The 20,236-nt window shown below is 44.2% G+C and overlaps 1 protein-coding gene across 1 annotated transcript in view; it reads left to right on the top strand.

The window, feature by feature from the left end:
* Positions 1-20,236, top strand: part of LOC135202108 (protein germ cell-less-like) — a 184,185-nt gene that overhangs the window by 78,867 nt on the left and 85,082 nt on the right. Inside the window, exons 3-4 of the mRNA XM_064231362.1 lie at positions 8,050-8,173; positions 8,506-8,602. Coding sequence (XP_064087432.1) covers positions 8,050-8,173; positions 8,506-8,602 — 221 coding nt within the window. The remainder of the gene's footprint in view (positions 1-8,049; positions 8,174-8,505; positions 8,603-20,236) is intronic.

Consider the following 20,236-nt stretch of genomic DNA (forward strand, 5'->3'; position numbering starts at 1 on the left):
TCGCTTCAGCAGCAACTTCGAGATGTTATTTCTTCGAGAGAGACTGTTCCACGTCGCCGTAGAAAGGATGACAATCTTCCTGTGAAGAGGTCGAGGCGTTCTCCCTCTCCCTCTCCTCGCTCGTCTCTCTCTCCGTTTGAGTCTCCCTCTAGAGTTCGTTCTGCTCCCCAGCAACTCTCTAGAGGAGGTGAGAAATTCGTTTCTCGCTCTCGAGAAGCGGTTGTATCCGCTACTACGAAACATGTAGATAGGAAGCGCATTTCTTTAGATGCCGAGCGCGCTTCTGTGAAAGTCAAGCGCGCTTCAGTGGACGCCGAGCGTGATTTGGTGCAAGTTAAGCGAGCGGCAGTGGACGCTCGGCGCGCGCCAGTGGACGCTCAGCGCGCGCCAGTGGACACCAGGTGTGCACCTGTAGCTGTCGAGCGCGCTTCAGTCGGCGCCAGAAGATTGGCATCGGACGCCAAGCGCGCGCCTACGGACGTCAGTTTTCCACCACCGCAAGCGCAAGTGGAAGCAGGAACTCTTCCTGTTCACCGCTCTTTCTCTTTTGAGAAAGCTCGTGACTCTTCCTTACTTCCTCCGACTTCTCCAGTGTCTGAAGAGGAAATTAGTGACGCTTTCGTCGAAGTGGACGAAGAACAGCAGTTGGCTCCAGTCTCGACGGACTACAAGGTTTTAACTCGTCTGCTACAGTCAGTCTTTGCAGACACTTTTCAGCCTGAAGCTCCACGTACTCCTCCCTCTCAGTTTTCGTCATCCAAAGCTACTAAAATCTCGGGCTTTGTGAAAATGAAGAAGTCGCTTTCTACGAAGCAAGCTTTTCGCAAGGTCCACGATTGGATGGAAAAGAGGAAAGCTTCAGGCAAGACTTCTTTCGCTTTACCACCTTCAAGACTTTGTGGCAAAGCTGGTATGTGGTACGAGACGGGAGAAAACGTCAGAGTTAAGCTTCCAGCCTCGGCTCAAGGAGACTTTGGTAGTATTGTGGATGCCACCAGAAGATCTTTTCTGTCTACTTCCAAAGTCTCTTGGACACATAGTGAGCTTGATTTTCACCTTAAAGGCCTCTTCAGGACACTAGAGGTCTTTAATTTTCTTGACTGGTGCCTAGGAGTTTTGGATGCCAGGTCCAGGAGTTCTGATTCCATCAGTCTGGGGAGCTGTCCAGTGTATTGTCTTGCATGGACAAGGCCGTCAGGGATGGTTCTGAGGAATTGGCTGCTCATTTCAGCACGGGACTGCTTAAGAAAAGAGCACTCTTTTGCAATTTTACCGCAAAGTTGGTCTCGCCAGCGCAAAAAGCGGATCTTCTTTTCGCGCCTTTCTCAGAACATCTCTTCCCCCAGTCTATGGTAAAGGACATAGCTGCCAGTCTCCAGGAGAAAGCAACCCAAGACCTTCTGGCGCAGTCTTTTAGGAAGCCTACAACTACTTCGTCTTCTGGGTCCTCTGCTTTGAAGAAATCAAAGCCTTTTCGATCTGCTTCTTCCTCGAAGCCAGCCCCTCGAGGAAGAGGCTCTTTCAGAGGCAAGACCCCCGCTCCTTCTAAGAGCAAGAAGTGAGAGGGAAGTCCTTCAGCCACCGGTAGGAGCCAGACTTCTACTTTTCGCGAGAGCCTGGGAAGAGAGAGGTGCCGACGCTTGGTCTCTGGACATCGTCAAGAAGGGGTACAGAATTCCTTTCCTTAAGTTACCCCCGCTGTCTTCGACACCAAAGGATTTGTCTCCTTCGTATTAGGGAGAAAAACGGAAAGTGCTTCACGATCTACTAGATCAAATGATCGAGAAGCAGGGGGCGGGTGGAGCAGGTCTTCGACCGGAGTTCTCCAGGGTTTTACAACCGTCTGTTCCTAGTGCCGAAGCAGTCAGGGGGGTGGCGCCCCGTTCTGGATGTCAGCAGTCTAAATCGCTTTGTTACCAAGCAGAAGTTCAAGATGGAGACACCTCAATCCGTGCTAACAGCCTTAAGACCGGGGGATTGGATGGTCTCATTAGACCTTCAGGACGCATACTTTCACGTCCCCATCCATCCCCGATCAAGAAAATATCTGCGGTTTGTCCTGAAAGGGAAGGTATTCCAGTTTAGGGCACTCTGCTTCGGTCTGAGCACGGCGCCGATGGTGTTCACCGTTCTTATGAAGAACGTTGCGAGGTGGCTCCATCTTGCGGAAATAAGGATCTCTCTCTACCTAGACGACTGGCTTATTTGAGCCTCATCGCAAGACCGGTGTCTGAAGGACCTTCACACGACTTTGTCGTTAGCGAGGTCCCTGGGACTTCTGGTGAACCTCGAAAAGTCGCATCTGACTCCTTCTCAATCCTTAGTCTATCTGGGGATTCAGATGGACTCAGTGGCTTTTCGGGCTTTTCCGTCCCAGGGGCGACAACTTCAATGCCTAGACAAAGTGTCAGCCTTTCTAGGGAAGGAAACATGCTCGGTGAGGGAATGGATGAGTCTGCTGGGGACCATTTCCTCACCGGAGAAGTTTGTTTCTCTGGGAAGGTTGCACCTTCGACCACTTCAGTTCTTCCTCTCAAGCAATTGGTCACGCAAACAGGATCTAGAAGAGGTCTTGTTTTTGACGGAAGAAGTGAAAAAGCACCTCAAATGGTGGTCGGATCCAAAGAAGCTTGTGGAAGGACTTTCGCTCAAGCTTCGGAACCCCGACCTAGTGTTGTTCTCCGACGTGTCCTCCACGGGTTGGGGAGCAACACTAGGAGGGAGAGAAGTGTCAGGCACCTGGAGAGGGGAACAGGTGTCCTGGCACATCAATCTAAAAGAACTTTCAGCGATTTACCTTGCTCTAAGGTTCTTCCAAGAGGAAGTCTCCAACAAAGTGGTTCAGATAAACTCGGACAACACCACAGCCCTGGCATACCTCAGGAAACAGGGGGGAACTCACTCTCCTTCTCTGTTCGCCATCGCGAAGAATATCCTGATATGGGCGAAGTTGCAAAACGTCACGATTCTGACAAGATTCGTGTCAGGCGTGGAAAACGTGTGAGCGGACCTTCTCAGTCGGCAAGGACAGCTTCTGCCGACGGAATGGACTTATCATAGGAGGTATGCCAGGCGTTATGGAAGCTGTGGGGACGTCCTCATGTGGACATTTTCGCAACTTCCCGAACGAAGAGACTTCCGCTTTATTGCTCCCCAGTTCTAGACCCGGGAGCAGTGGCAGTAGACGCCCTACTGTGTGGAATTGGTCGGGACTAGACATTTACGCTTTTCCCCCATTCAAAATCCTCGGGGAAGTGATGAGGAAGTTCGCTGCATCAGAGGGAGCGAGAATGACCCTCATCGCCCCCTTCTGGCCAGCGGTCGACTGGTTCACGGAGGTGATGTCCTTCCTGGTAGACTTTCCAAAGACTCTGCCCCTAAGGAAAGATCTACTCAGATAGCCCCACTTCGAGAGGTACCACAAAAACCTCCCCGCTCTGAGTCTGACTGCGTTCAGACTATCAAGAAGTTGGCAAGAGCGAGGGGTTTTTCGAGACCTGTGGCAACGGCGATTGCCACCGCAAGGAGGCCCTCCTCAATCGCAGTTTACCAATCGAAGTGGGCTGTCTTTAGAAGTTGGTGCAGAAAGAAGGGCATTTCCTCCACCTCAACCTCTGTGAGCCAGATAGCAGATTTCCTTCTTCACCTTAGGAAAGAAGCGAAACTAGCCGTTCCCACGATTAAAGGCTACAGAAGCGTGCTTTCTGTAGTCTTCAGGCATAGAGGACTCGACTTAGCGAATGACAGAGACATTCATGATCTCATTAGATCATTTGAGACTGTGAAGGTTCTCCAACCGAAAGTACCATCGTGGAACTTAGACGTGGTACTTAAGTTTCTCATGTCGAGTCAATTTGAACTGCTCCATTTAGCTTCGCTTAGGAATCTTACTAAGAAGACCATTTTCCTAACCGCTCGGCGAAGAGGGTTAGCGAAATACAAGTCATTGAAAAAGAAACCCACAAATTCAATTTGTAACTTGTTTACTTCTAAGTATTTACATTTAGTTTTACTCCACACTCGAGTACTTTCAGGCCCTTCTGTGGCCCATTCTCAAGAGATGTTGGGATGTTAGCCTGGGTCAAGGCCCAGCAGTCTTCTGGAACTTCTTCTCGTTGTGCTGTCATTTATGCGATGGCTGTTCTGGTTTTCTTGAGAGTTGCCAATCCCCTCTTGTCGCTCTGATATCCTGAGCTGATGGTCAATGGGATTCACCCTTGTGGTAAGGGTGTGGTCACCGTAAGTCTGTTGGGCAGGAAACCTAATCTCCAGGTCAGCAGGGTCAATCTTAGCTTCTTTTAATATCAAAGCTCGGCTTATGGGATCTTCTGAGGTAAAACCTTTGTTTCCTTCAATTACTTTGATCTCTCTGATAAGCGCACCTTCTACTACCCTCCTGTGACTAATTTTGTTGCTTTTGTATATAAGCCTACTGTTTTTGAAATCCATCCTATGGTCATTTTCCCAACAATGTCTAGCTATAGCACTCCCCTGAGAGTTAAGCTGTACTGCCCTTCTATGTTCTTGGACTCTAGTCCTTATTCCCCTACCTGATTCCCCCACATATCTGTCTCCACAATTATTGCAATTGATTATGTATACCCCCGCTACATCATCTGTATTACTGTCTTCTCCTTCCAATTTATTTTTACATACTTTGTTTTTTAAGGTATTATCAAAGGTATATACAAATTTATATTGACTTTCTTTCATTTTTGAAGTGATTTGTTTCATTTTAGGCATAAAAGGGAGGGCAACTATTTTCTTGTTTTCTTTATTCCATGTACTCTCTACATTCGCTCTGTAAAATATTTTTCTAGCTTTGGTGAGTGCCCTTTTTCTGAACCATAGAAGGGCAGTACAGCTTAACTCTCAGGGGAGTGCTATAGCTAGACATTGTTGGGAAAATGACCATAGGATGGATTTCAAAAACAGTAGGCTTATATACAAAAGCAACAAAATTAGTCACAGGAGGGTAGTAGAAGGTGCGCTTATCAGAGAGATCAAAGTAATTGAAGGAAACAAAGGTTTTACCTCAGAAGATCCCATAAGCCGAGCTTTGATATTAAAAGAAGCTAAGATTGACCCTGCTGACCTGGAGATTAGGTTTCCTGCCCAACAGACTTACGGTGACCACACCCTTACCACAAGGGTGAATCCCATTGACCATCAGCTCAGGATATCAGAGCGACAAGAGGGGATTGGCAACTCTCAAGAAAACCAGAACAGCCATCGCATAAATGACAGCACAACGAGAAGAAGTTCCAGAAGACTGCTGGGCCTTGACCCAGGCTAACATCCCAACATCTCTTGAGAATGGGCCACAGAAGGGCCTGAAAGTACTCGAGTGTGGAGTAAAACTAAATGTAAATACTTAGAAGTAAACAAGTTACAAATTGAATTTGTGGGTTTCTTTTTCAATCTTCAGAAGAAAACTGAAAGAAGTTTTTGTTTGGTTCATACAAGTCATAAGCAAGCACATTGGGTTCAAGGATCATAGTGCAGTTTGTTCCTTAAGCCCTACGTTCTTAGCAAAGAATGAGAACCCTTCCAACCCTTGGCCGAGGACGTTTGAGATCAAAGGGTTGTCGGAGCTAGTGGGAGCTGAACCTGAGAGAGTCCTGTGTCCTGTCAGGGCTCTCAAGTTTTATTTGCAGAAAACCAGAGCATGCAGAGGCTCTTCGGAGAACTTGTGGTGCTCTGGGAAAAAGCCAGATCTTCCGATGTCGAAGACGGTTAAGAAAGCCATGAAAAGTGTAGTGAAAGTGACATGGAGCTTCTAAAAGTGAAAGCCCACGAGTTGAGGGCTATTGCTACTTCGGTGGCTTTTCACAAGAATATGGCAATCAAAGATATTTTGGGCGCCACTTATTGGCGAAGCAATTCGGTGTTTGCTTCACACTACCTGCGGGAGGTGAAAGCAACATACGAAAATTGTTACTCGCTCGGACCATACGTCGCTGCAGACACTGTTTTGGGGGCAGGAGGTAGCGCTCATCCTATCCTTTAATGGTGAGGGGAGTTTTTAACTTGTGTTATGGTTGTGGGGTTGACCGCCTGCGGCGGATCTCCCTTGCATTAGCTTAGTCTAAGTGGGATACCTTTGGTAGGCTATGCTCGGTGGTTTTGTTTTACTTCGTTGCCCTCATTGTATGGTCAATGCTCTAGTCACGTCGTGGTCTCGCCCCTGTTGACAGATCATCTGGAGTGCACCAGCTTTATAGGTCTCTACCTCGCTGGCAACTCTAGTAGCACAAGCAGACTTACGCGGCAGTAACCACGAAGTCAGCTATGCTAACAGGTAAGGAACCAAGATATCAATTATCTGCATATATATGTTTCCTAAAATCTTCTATTCTGTCTACTCCCACCACCAAAGGTGGGATTCAGCTATATATATATCTGACAGGTAAGTTTCATGAACAAAATGATATTGTAATAATACAATTAAGTTTGTTCATACTTACCTGGCAGATATATATAGTCAAGTACCCACCCACCTCCCCTCAGGAGACAGTGGAAATAAAAATTATGAATAGAAAATGGGAATGGTTCCTGATACCCGCCTCCCAGCGGCGGGAATGGGTACTAACCACTTGACTCCCACTGCTTGTGTTTAAATTTCTGTCGGATTTGGAAAAATACAGCTATATATATATATATCTGCCAGGTAAGTATGAACAAACTTAATTGTATCATTACAATATCATTTTTATTGATAAACGTACTAGTAGCTATTATTATATCAAACAGCACAAATATTTGTTTGCTCCTTTAAAAATACATTACAGACCTTTACTAGATAAATAAAATAATTCAGAACTGATGTTAACACATGCTGTATGACTGGAATATTAGAGAGATAATGAGTAAGTATTGTGTTCTCTTCACCATAAAGTAGGTGAGCTCATTGCTGGAACTGTGGATCAGTGTTGTTTAACTTTTCCCTTGGTTTTCAACTTATATCATTATTGTTTATGAAACATTGAGTGGTCATTTTGGTCTTTTACAATTATGCTTAATTTTGTTTAGAACTGCAAGATTTTTTTTTTATTTTCATTACCTTATTTTTTAATACCTCTGTGTTGGAATAAAATATGAAGGTGCTTTTTAAGTGGGTATAGGTTGCTTTTGTATGTTTTAAGGTTAAGCATGTTTAGAGTCCCAAAACCCTTCGACTGCTACAACTACTTAACAGTAATGGGGAGCAACTATTTAGATACTAATACCAGGGTTGTAGATTATTATCCAGCCAAAGATTGTTGATGGCATCAGTTTTAAAAGAAGTATGACTCTTGAGAATTAATAGAATGTAATTCATTGGCAGTGAAAATAATTGAAGAAACTGAAACAGATTATGTCAAAGATTTTTTTATATACAGTTGACCCCTGCTATTCGCCGACTTGCCTGTTGGCAGATGTTTCTATGGACTGTTATAGTATATACCCATTATCCGCAAATTCGCCTATTTGCGGTATTTTTCACCGAGAAATATTCACAAATTACTGTATTTTCATATAATTTTCATGCGATTTTTGTGATAAACTTGAAAAACTCAGGTATAAGCATTTGTAGAGGATTTTTTTTTTTTTACTATCAAACTAGGCAGTTATTTTTAGAGTGGTTTTAAGTATTTGTGGATTACGTATAGCTATTTGTCTGGTACCTATCCCCGGTGGATACGCGGGGTCTACTGTACTGTACATACATTGATAAACAGAACAAACACCCCTTGGAAGTGAGAGAGCCCTCTGCTGTAGTGCTTTTAATTCTGTTAATTAGGTTATTAATACTGGTAATAATTTCATTTAGATAATGGTAATCTGCTATTTGCATAGACCATGTAATATATGCTTTGAAACAGGTTCCTGTTTATGTAATGTACATAGTACAAAGTATTTTAAAAGTGGTGGATGCAGTACATTGTAATTGGGAGATGTCCTGTGATAATGGTACACTAGTTTAATTTTTGCTTTACATTATGAATAATGCTCATATATTTTGTCATTTTAAAAAAGTATCCTAAAGTAAGGAAATGTTTATTTCAGGCGAAAACTTGACTCAACCTCAAAATATATTTACAAAACATTATTTGAGGAAGGCCGGGCATCTGATGTTACTGTTATTGCTTTGGGTACTGAATGGCACTTACATAAAGTGTACCTGTGTCAAGTAAGTGGATCGGACTATTTAGATATTACCAGCAGACTATTTTTGGGAAACTAAGTGAATATATCTGGTTTCTATAATATTACCACAAAATTATGTACTCATTGTAACAAAAATCTAGATAACCAAAACATTTGTATTTTAAGTTATAAAAGTTAACATTCTCATTTGCTTTTAACTTCCTGTTTTTTTTTTTTTATTTATCAAAGCCTCAAAAGTATTTTCCTTGTACACGTAAGTCTTTTCATGTTTGCAAGATTCTGTGCAAGGACAGCCTAACATAAAAAAAAAATCTGTCAATTGCAGTGCATGAAAATTATTTTCTTTGTTTTCAGAGCCCTTATTTTCAAAGCATGTTTTCTGGTAACTGGAGTGAAGCCAACCAGACCAAGATTACAATTGAAATTCTGGATGATAACATTACTATTGAAGGTAATATTTGAATTCTCTCTCTCTCTCTCTCTCTCTCTCTCTCTCTTCTCTCCTCCTCTCTCTCTCTCTCCTCGTCTCTCTCTCATCCTCTCCATCTCTCTCTATCTCTCTCTCTCTCTCTCTCTCTCTCTCTCTCTCTCTCTCTCTCTGTCTTTGTCATATATTTTAGTTTCTGATCTTGGTAGTGACATAAGTCTAAGTGTGTTATATGTGTGTATGTATATATGTATTATTATTTAAAAAAAAAAATTTTTGGCCTATCATAGTCCTCAGATTCGACTGGGTGGTATTTTATAGTGTGGGGTTCCGGTTGCATCCTGCCTCCTTAGGAGTCCATCACTTTTCTTACTATGTGCGCCGTTTCTAGGATCACACTCTTCTGCATGAGTCCTGGAGCTACTTCAGGCTCTAGTTTTTCCAGATTCCTTTTCAGGTATCTTAGAAATGTGCCTAGTGTTCCTATGATTATGGGTACAATTTCCACTGGCATAACCCATATCCTTCTTATTTCTATTTTCAGATCTTGATACTTATCCATTTTTTCCCTCTCTTTCTCTTCAACTCTGGTGTCCCATGGTATTGCGACATCAGCGAGTGATACTTTCTTCTTGATTTTGTCAATCAACGTTACGTCTGGTCTGCACGTATCACCCTATCTGTTCTGATACCATAGTCCCAGAGGATCTTTGCCTGATCGTTTTCTATCTCCTTCAGGTTGGTGCTTGTACCACTTATAACTGCAAGGTAGCTGATGTTTCTTGCACAGGCTCCAGTGGAGGGCTTTTCCCACTGAATCATGCCTCTATTTGTACTGGTTATGTGCAAGTGCCGGACACTTGCTTGCTATGTGGTTTATGGTTTCATTTTTCATATTGCATTAACTATATATGGGAAAGATGTTTTTCCATCTATCGTTCTTTGAACATATCTGGTTCTTAGGACCTGATCTTGTGCCGCTGTTATCATTCCTTCAGTTTCCATATTTTTATTATTATTATTATTATTACTATTATTATTATTTGTTTTATTAAAAGTAATTGCTGCCTCAGCTGCATTAATTTTATACAGGTTCTTCTCTATTTTTCTAATTATTGCTTTCTCATTGTTGCTTAAACTGGTGAGCAACGCACCGAAGGTTGACATATCTCAATTAGGTAGAACGAATGGATTTTATTGGTAAAAATTTCAGTCGGGGTAGTCAAATTTTCGGGTATATCCCGTAGAGTTTATTACAGATAGAATTTATGTTAAATTCTATTTCTTTTCTATTCTTTCTATTCCTTTCCGGACGTTTCGTCTGAATAAACCTCAGACATCCTCTTGGCGGAGGTGGGTGAAGGACTGAAGTGAGAAGGTGAGTCCAGCTGCTTATATTGCGGTGGCGCAGCGGGGGGCGTCGTGCCGCTGCCTTTTCATTGGCTAGTGGGTGGGGAGCTTCTTTTTCATTGGCTGCCTGGCTGCGGGCTCAAGCCAGCTCCCGATCGCATGCTCAGCAGGCGCGCCGATCTTCGCAGCTGCATATCATCACGCCGGGCTTCGTTTTGATTGGGTAAAGGCCGCGTGACGTCACTGCTGGTATTATTAATCATATTAATGTCACTGCTGGTATTATCCATCGTATTAATGTCGTCTTGGATTGGGGCGTTTTCGGGCGGCGATATGGTGATGTTTGCCGTTATTGGAGTGTTTCTTCGGGTGCAGGTCGGGAGCAAAAAGGCCTCCTGTGTCGTGTTCATGGAGGGCTTTTGTTCCTGGATGAGTAACGCCTCCAGGAGGCGCAGACGTCGAGGGTCGGGTGCTCTCCCTATTATCCTGGTGTTACGGATGATACAGTCGCGGGAGATTGTGTCTCGGTGGGCGGTGAGGGCGTGGTTCTTGATAGCCCCTTCTTGGGCATGACAGGAGATTCTCTTCGCAAGACGCATGGTAGTCATTCCAATGTACTTCCCAGGACATCCTCGGGCGGGGCATATGTATTGGTATACTACGTTCGTCTGCTTGAGGGGTCTCCTGATGGCGGTGAGGGGTTATTTTTCATGATAAGGTCTTTTGTTTTACGGTTTTTGTAGTATATTATAAGGTCCACTATCTTGCCTTCTTCAATGGGGAGGATGTTTTCCTTAATGATCTTCTTCATCGCCTTCTCCTCCTCGCGGTATTGAGAGTGCATGAAGGCCTTATAATATATCGTGATGTTCTCGGTGGGGCGGGGTCGTGGGTCTTGTTCCTCGTTCGAGTACCATCTTTCGAGGGCGGTACGCACTTCTCGATTGATGAGCTTATTGGAATACCCGTTATTCACGAGCATCTGTGAAGCTCTATCAAGCTCGAGGTGTGTGTCCTGCCAGGTGGAACAATGGGAGAGGGCCCTTTTCACAAAGGCCCTGACAGTAGTGTTCTTAAACCTGTCTGGACACTCGCTATCCCCGTTGAGGCACATTCCTAAATTAGTTTTCTTCGTGTAGACAGAAGTGCGGAGACCGTCTTCTGTCTTCGTTATAAGGACGTCGAGGAAGGGGAGCCGATCGTTGGTGCTAAACTCGACTGTATAGTTTAGCACGCTGCATTGCTGGAATCGGCGACGTAGGGCTTCTACCTCATCCTCGGTGTCGACTTGCACGAAGATATCGTCTATGTAACGGGCGTATTTGCGGGGGTGCTGGCTCTGGGCGAAGACCCTCTCTTCTACGGTGCCCATATAGAAGTTGGCAAAAAGGACTCCCAGAGGAGAGCCCATGGCAACGCCATCTTTCTGACGGAACATCTGTCCTCGGTGGGTGGAGAAGGGGGCCCTCTTCGTACAGATGTCCAGCAAGGTGCGCAAAGAGGCTTCTGGGATATTGAGTGGGGCCGTCGACGGGTCTCGGTAGACTCGATCCATGATGATGTCAATGGTTTCGTCGACGGGAACGTTGGTAAATAGGGATTCTACGTCGAGGGATGCTATGATGCCGGTGCCGGGGGAGTCGCGAATTTCTTCAAGGAACTCCACCGATGAACTCAGGCTATAGCGGCTCGGGACGTAGGGAGTCAAAATTTGATTGAGGCGCTTGGCCAAGGCGTAAGTCGGGGCGGGCGTCTGGCTGATAATCGGGCGGAGAGGGTTGCCTTCCTTATGGGTTTTCACGTTCCCATAGAGGTAACCAAGGCTGAAGTCCCCTTGGATGGGCGGAAGGTGGACTGCGTTGGTTGCGGCATTAATGGTACTGATGACACGGTTGGCATCCCTTTTGATGTCTTCCGTAGGGTTCCGTGTGAGACGTTCAAACTTTGAGGAGTCGGACAGGATAGCGTCGAGCTTCTCATGGTATTCCTTCGTTGTTATTAAGACGAAAGCGGCCGTCTTATCTGCCCGTCGCACAGTAATGTCTTCTTTGGCCTTCAACTCCTTAGCTGCTTCCTTCATCTCTCGGGTGAAGATGCCACTGGTGTGTGGCCCCCTCTCCGTGAGGGCTTCGGCGAGCAGGAGGGGCTGGAGGGCGTCTGTTGTTCGGACAATATTCCGGGTCTCGAGCTGTTGGATGGAGTCAAGCAGGAGTTCGATCTCAAGTCTTTTCTCATGTTGCTTAGGCTTAGACATGAAGTCTAAAATTTGACTACCCCGACTGAAATTTTTACCAATAAAATCCATTCGTTCTACCTAATTGAGATATGTCAACCTTCGGTGCGTTGCTCACCAGTTTAAGCAACAATGAGAAAGCAATAATTAGAAAAATAGAGAAGAACCTGTATAAAATTAATGCAGCTGAGGCAGCAATTACTTTTAATAAAACATGTTTAAAAGAGGGTTTACTTCCAGCATATTATTTTATTATTTTATTATTATTATTATTATTTTATTATTATTATTATTATTATTATTTTATTATTATTATTATTATTATTATTGTTATTATTATTATTATTTATTATTATTATTATTATTATTATTATTATATTTTATATTATTATTTATTTATTATTACTTATTATTATATTATTCATTATTTATTATTATTTTATTATTAGTCTCGGTATCACAGTCCTATTTGACTGGGTGGATTTTACAGTATGGGGTTCCGGATTGCATCCTACCTCAGTAGGAGTCCATCACTTTTCTCATTATGTGCTCTATTTCTAGTAGCACACTTCTACATGAGTCCTGGAGTTTTTTCAGGTTCCTTTTCAGGGATCTTGGGATCGTGCCTAGTGTTCCTATGATCATGGGTACTGTTTCCACGGGCATATCCCATATCCTTCTTATTTCTGTTTTCAGGTCTTGATACTTATCCATTTTTTCTCTTTCTTTCTCATCTACTCTGGTCTCCCATAGTATTGCAACGTCAGTGGGTGATACTTTCTTCTTGAATTTGTCAATCAATGTCACCTCTGATCTATTGGCACATATCACCTTGTTCCTTTTGATACCACAGTTCTGTGTGAGTGCTGGGCATCTGCTTGCTATGTGGTTTTTGGTCTTGTTTTTCATATTGCACTTCCTGCATATGGGTGAGATGTTATTTCCATCCATTGTTCTTTGGATATATCTGGTTCTTAGGGCCTGACCTAGTGCTCCCAATAGCATTCCTTCTGTTTCCTTCTTGAGTTTTCCCTTCTGTAGCCGTTGCCATGTTTCATTGCTGGCCAGTTCTTTAGTCTGTCTCATGTACTGTTCCATGCATTGGTTTGTTGTGCCCATCACTCTGTTCCATTTTTTATTCTCTTGTCTGTTTATTTCTGGGTCTTCTTCCCATGCACTTCTTAACCTCGTCTTCACTTGTTTTCAGATATTGCCTCAGTTCTCTGCTCTTGATGTTGACGCAGTCCTCTATGCTTAGTAGCCCTCTCCCTCCTTCCTTTCATGTTAGGTATAGGCTGTCTGTATTTGCTCTTGGGTGTAGTGATTTTGTGTATTGTCATGTGTTTCCTAGTTTCTGGTCTCTGCTGCGGAGTTCATCCTTCATCTAGCCCATACTCCTGCACTGTATCTGATTACTGGTACTGCCCATGTGTTTATTACTTTCATCATGTTTCTGGCACTGAGTTTTGACTTGAGTATTGCCTTAAGTCTCTGTATATATTCTTTCCTGATCGTGTCCTTCAGCTCTGGGTTTTTTATCCTCTCCTATCATTCCCAGGTATTTCTATCCTGTCTTGTCTATGTGTTTGATGCTCTTCCTATCGGGTAGCTTTATCCTTTCAGTCCTTGTCACTTTGCCTATTTGTGTGTTGAGCAAGGCACATTGTTAATATATTTTTTCTTTTGGTCTATCATAGTTATCTTATTTGACTGGGTGGACTTTATAGTGTGGGGTTCCGGGTTGCATCCTGCCTCCTTAGGATTCCATCACTTTTCTTGCTGTTGTTATTATTATTTAAGTAGTTTTGCAATGTTCGTAACAATAGAACCATTGTGTTTCATACATTAACTATCCAAACTTGTCATAAGCAGTGTGGGGTACGTCTCAACAAAAAGAGAAGCCAATTATTACTGCTCATTATTTTTATTAAAAAAAAAATTTCCAGTCTAGAAGGTACTTGTAGTACAGAAAATGGTATGTACAATCATTTTTTTAACTGGCAGATGTGGGAACTCTGAAGATATACCTGCTGTGAAATGATCAAGTGAGTGGAGAGAAAGGACATGAGCCTGTCCTTGGTAAAGCATTTGGTTCATGGTTAGGTTTTCCCCTCATTAAATGGTGGAATGTTCAAGGATGACCCACTGCCACATGTTGTTGTCCTTGTGTCTGAAGAAGTTTTTCCCCAGCAGATAACTTACAAAACTCCCTACCGGCTTAAGCCTTTGTTCCTTTCTCCCTCTTGATAGCAGTGTTCCACAGCATTTTGTCGTACAGGTCATTCACTTGATCCAGGCAAAGTTGTCTATTATCCAACAGCTTTTGGTAGACTTTGTCCTGGCAAGTGGGTTGGAATGGTAGAAATATTCATATCTCTGGTCAGTATTCCTAGCCTATCTGACTGTGATTTCTTGTGGGAAAACATGACCTCCCTGAGTCACTGTTAAGGATTCAGATTGGTACTCTCGAAGATACTGAGCAACCTCACTTTATTTATTACCTTCTCATATCCTTTTGATTGTTACATAACTGTGGTCAGCCAGTCAAGGAATGAAGGCATTTAAGGATTGAGATGAGAGTTTCAGTTAGGAGAGTTGTTTGCTCTTGTTATATAATTACATATTTATGGGTTTTAGCAGCAGTGCAGTAGTTACTCAGAACAAGAGTTTGTGTCTATGATATTTTGAAATTATTGTAAATAGTGTTTGATAATTCCATGTTTACCTCAAAGGAAAAAAGGGATTTTGACGTAAGGAAAAATCTATTTCTGGGCGATTGGCTCGTGTCGCCAGCGAAATATCCTTTAATCTATTATTTCTAGGGTAAATGTACTAACACATACCAGAGAATAAATAAAATAAAGAAAAAGGTCAGTATAACTGACTCGCTCACCCTCCAAGAGGGTGTCGGTATGAACACTAGGCGAGTGAGACCACTACCACGAGCCAAATACCAATAGAAATCTCCCACAACAAAAACCCTCCATGAGGAGTGCCGACCCACAGAGTGAGCAGCTCGCACTACTACTACTCCATCCCATGCTGCCGACTGCTGCGCCTCTAGTGGCCATCTGAAGTTAGCAGACAATCTTGGGCGAAGGGATGGGTAGGGTGGGATTTCGCTGGCGACACGAGCCAATCGCCCAGAAATAGATTTTTCCTTACGTCAAAATCCCTTTTTCTGGGCTCAGCTCGTGTCGCTGCGCGAAATCGTACCAGAGAAATAGCACAAGATTGTAACAAAAGAAATAAAATAAAACAGAATAGGTCTCAATAAAAAATAAAGTAAATATAAAAAAGAGTATAATTGCTAAAAAGATACAAATACACAGTGATACAAAATAGAAATATGCTTAAATTACCCTTAATTCTAAACATGTTTCTTATCATAAGGTAATTACATATGTACAGAGGTAAATTGGCTTACATGTAACAAAATAGTATCTGTGTAAAGGCATGTATCAAAATATATAACAGCAATTAAAAATGAACAAATTAAACAACAATGATAATATGTAAGGAATGCATATGACTTAATATACAAAACCCGTAACCATCATAATTGAGATGTATCCCCTAGCATAAAAATAAGGGGGTAACATCCATGAGATCAAAATCCATAATCATCTGTGAGTGTCCCTAGCAAAAAAAATAAGGGGCACCCACTACATCATCATCAAAGCAGCTAAGACACCAGGTGAATGTAAATGAACACGGTAGGAATAGACGAACTGTTGGGTGAAGCAGGTAGAAAGGAGGACTGAATCTTCTACTACAAATTAACTAGAATCAGGGGAAACTATGTTTCCCGCTGCTACTGCTGAAAATTTCAGAGCTTCCAAGGACTTAAGGTAATGGCGTTTGAACACTGTCGGCGATTTCCATCCGGTATATTTTTCAACTCATCGAAGTTCATGTGTTGGAATAATTTAATTGAGGTGGCTACTGCCCTGACATCATGTGCTTTCGGGAAAGAGTCAGGATTGGCTTGCTTAATAAAGTACAGGATTTGTTGCCTGATGCCTTTAATGGATAAAGTTCCACCTTTTTCCCTCCTAAAGAGGGACCCGATGAGGATGAGGAGGTCCTGGACAGAAAGGCTCGTAAGGTTGTAACTGGGCAAAGAGATACATCTTGTGGAAGGGGTAGTACCTTCCAAGGTTCCCACCTCATCAAAGGGTCTTCATTCTTTGCTAAAAAGCTACGTTCCGGAGAAAGTAGTACTTCCCCTGTGGGAAGGAATTGGATATGATCCGGATCTCTGGATAAAGCCGACAGTTCTGAAATTCTTGCTCCTGAAGCTAAGCTTAATAAAAACAGGGTTTTCCTTAAGAGCATTACGAGCATGTGTCATTATCGGTTTCTGAAGCCAGTTTTAGAACATCGTTTAAGAACCATGAAACTGACGTAGGCCTTACAGAAGGTCTAAGTCTAGCACATGCCTTAGGAATAGACGAGAAGTAGGAATCCGTCAAGTCTATGTTGAACCCAAATTGAAATATCTTTTTCAAGGCTGACTTGTTTGTCGTAATCGTGCTAGCTGCTAAACCTTTTTCAAATAAGGATCTGAAAAAGGATATAGCTGAATTAATTGTCATGATTCTAATATCAGATTCTCTCAGGAAGATTGCTAACTTTTTGACAGCAGCATCATACTGTCTCAAAGTTGAATCCCTTTTATCGGATTCCAAGAAGAGAATATTCTGAGGGTCAATATTCGCATCTCTTTTTGCCGCAAACTTCATGAAATCCATAAAGTTAGGGTTTTGAGAATCCCTGAGGAAGCGAACACAGTCTTCGTTTGTACTGACTGGGAGAGCCTGGGATTGGGGATCCGAAGAGGACGAAGGCCCAGCTCCAGAATTAGGGGATACCAATTGCTCTTCGGCCAGTCTGGGGCTACTAGAGCCACTTGACCCTTGAACGTCCTGAGTTTGTTTAACACTTTCATGAGAAGATTCACTGGAGGAAAGACATAAATCTTCTTCCAGTTGTTCCAGTCCAGAGCCAGGGCGTCCGTGGCATAGGCCAGAGGGTCCAGGTTGGGGGCTACGTAACAGGGGAGCTTGTGATTCGCTTGGGATGCGAAGAGATCCACCTGTAGCCCTGGGACTCTTTGAAGGATCCATTGGAACGAACTGTTGTCTAGAGACCATTCCGACTCTAGGGGTACTGATCGGGATAATGCGTCTGCTATGACGTTTCTCACTCCAGCTATGTGAGTGGAGGAGAGATGCCAACTGAACTTGTCTGCCAGGGAGAAGATGGCTACCATCACATGATTTAGATGACGTGACTTGGAGCCTCCTCTGTTTATACAATGTACTACCACTGCGCTGTCCAGAACTAGCTTTATGTGGGAGTACTTTGGTGGGCGCAACCTTTTTAGAGTCAAGAACACTGCCATTGCCTCCAATACGTTTATATGGAACTGACTGAACTGAGGTGACCAAGTTCCTTGAACCTTTTGGGCCTGGGAATACCCTCCCCAACCGCTTAAGGACGCGTCTGTGTGGATAGTAATCCCTGGTGGAGGGAACTGAAGGGGTACTGACACTGACAAATTCTTGACTTTCGCCCACGGCTGAAGTCGATTCTTTAGAATCAGAGGGACTGAGGATAGTTTGTCCCTGGACCTGACATTTGCTCGTGAGCGCCAGATTCTGGTTAGGTCTTTCAGTTTGGCTTTCATTAAGACGTTTGTCACTGATGCAAACTGGAGAGAACCCAGGATCCTCTCCTGAGCTCTCCTTGACGCCAGTTTGTGACTTAGAAATTGCTTGACTGACTTCGCTATTTCTTTCCTTTTGGTTGATGGAATCGACAGAGTATGGGAGGATAGATTCCATTGAATGCCCAGCCACTGAAAGTCTGACTCTGGAGTGAGTCTTGACTTGGTCCTGTTTATTTTGAAGCCTAGATATTCCAGGAACTGAATCACTTTCAGTGTGGCTCTGTTGCATTCCTCGACTGTTGGCGCCCAGATCAACCAATCGTCGAGATACGCTACTACCATAATCCCTTGTGATCTGAGTTGTTGCACTACCACTTCCGCTAGTTTCGTGAACACCCTGGGTGCCACGTTGAGTCCGAAGGGAACTACCTTGAAGGAGAATGTCTGGTCTCCTATCTTGAAACCCAGATATGGACGGAAGTGTCTTGCAATAGGGATATGATAGTAGGCGTCTGTAAGATCGATAGAGGTGGTGACGGCCCCACGGGGAAGTAGGGTCCGCACCTGTGAGATCGTGAGCATCTTGAACTTGTCGCAGCGGATGGCTAAGTTTAAGCGGGACAAGTCTAAGATTACTCTTCTTTTTTGTGAGCCTTTCTTTGGCACGCTGAACAAGCGACCTTGAAATTTTAATCTCTTGACTCTCACTATAGCTCCTTTCTGAAGGAGGTCCTCTGCGTACTCTGTCAATTCCTTGGAAGGAAGTTGACGGAAAGGTCTGGATGGAGGTGGTTCGTCAACCAGCTCCAACCCAGGCCTTTTGACACTATGCTCTGAGCCCATTCGCTGAAGTTCCACCGGTGGCGAAAGTGGAACAGCCTCCTCCTACCTGAAGTTCTTCATTGGTTCTGGTAACCGCCTCGGCCCCTCTGAAGTGCTTTCCCCTGTTAAAGGGGCATCCCGATCCTCTCCCACGAAAGGAACGCTTACCTCTGCCTCCCTTACCCGAGCGGTCATACTTCTGTGAAGCTTGACTCTCGAAGGCTTGATTGTAAGCTGGAGAGATGGCGTAAGAGGTGGAGGGCTGAGGTTGAGGGGATATCACATAAATTGGCTGTGATTGAGCCTTAGAGGTGGAAGGTTGGGCTGTTTGCACTAAGGGCACCGCTGGAACTTGCTGAGGAAAGCGTGACTGCTTCTTCTGGTAAGGATGGAAGCGCCTAGGTTTCCCCCGACCCTTACCCTTAGGTGTTAGGTCTTGTCTCCTCTTAGCTGTAAGGCCCCAACGGTCCTTAAGGCTCTGGTTCAGCCTCGTAGCTTCTGACTGAACTTCCTTCACCATAGCTTCTGGGAAGAGATCTGCTCCCCAGATGTTAGACGAGAGCAACCTATTCGGTTCATGTCGAATGGTTGCCTCTTGTAGGACATGCTTCCGACAATTCGTTCTAGCAGTGGCAAACTCAAACATATCCGACTGTACCGTTTGAGTCAGTGCTTTGGTCATGAGCTTAAAAAGCGGTTCTGAGCCATAAGCTATGGTTGCTACCTCGGACATAGCCATAGAGTTAATTGATCTGGCTAGTCGCGATTTTGCGTCAAATTCAGCCTGAATAAGGCTATCTGGGAGCCTGGGTAGCTTTTCACCAAACTGCTCCATAGCACAGTCCGGTTTGAGTTTGCCAGCTGAGAAGGTGTTTGGCAAGTCCTCCCACAATTCTCCGGCTGAGGGGAGCAACGGAGATGTGGGATCTGCTTCCTTCAATTGAGGCATGGGGTCCCCCTTCTGGGCCGCTGGGATGGTAGACCTCGCGATCTTTGTCAGGAACGGGAGCGGGGTACTCTCATCCATTGTGAAAATGGTAAAGGGACTCTTGAAAGGTTGTATCCTGGTATTGGAACAATCCATGTCCTCTAAACATCTGAGCCATTCTCTCTGAGCCTGGTCTCGTGAATAGAGGACTGTCTCCTTAGGCACCCTATCATCCCGAACCATGGCTGAAGCTGTAAGCCTTGCGTAGCCTATGAACGGAGGCTGGAGGTCTACCGGGAAGAACTCGAAGTCCTCTATCCTTCGAGTTCCAAATTCCGGTATGGAAATGAGACCGTCTTGGAAGGGGGTGGGGCGTATGACGCTACTCTCCATGGATTGTTCATCGAGAACGGAGTAGCGAGTCATACGGAGGAAGCTGAGTTCCACTCGTATTGGAAAGTGAAGGAGAGGCTAGAGGGACTTCTCTCAGTCCGGCTATAATGGAGTCCTGGGAAGTAATCCTATCCGACAGACGAGAGATCATTTGCTCCATACTACTCTTTAGGGACCCAACCAGGTCGCCCACCTGTTGCAACAGGCCAGCATTGGAGTCCAAGGCCGGAGCTGCTGCGGAGGTGGAGGGGTGGCTCT

This window comes from Macrobrachium nipponense, chromosome 23 (assembly GCF_015104395.2).
Source record: "Macrobrachium nipponense isolate FS-2020 chromosome 23, ASM1510439v2, whole genome shotgun sequence".
NCBI lineage: Eukaryota > Metazoa > Arthropoda > Malacostraca > Decapoda > Palaemonidae > Macrobrachium > Macrobrachium nipponense.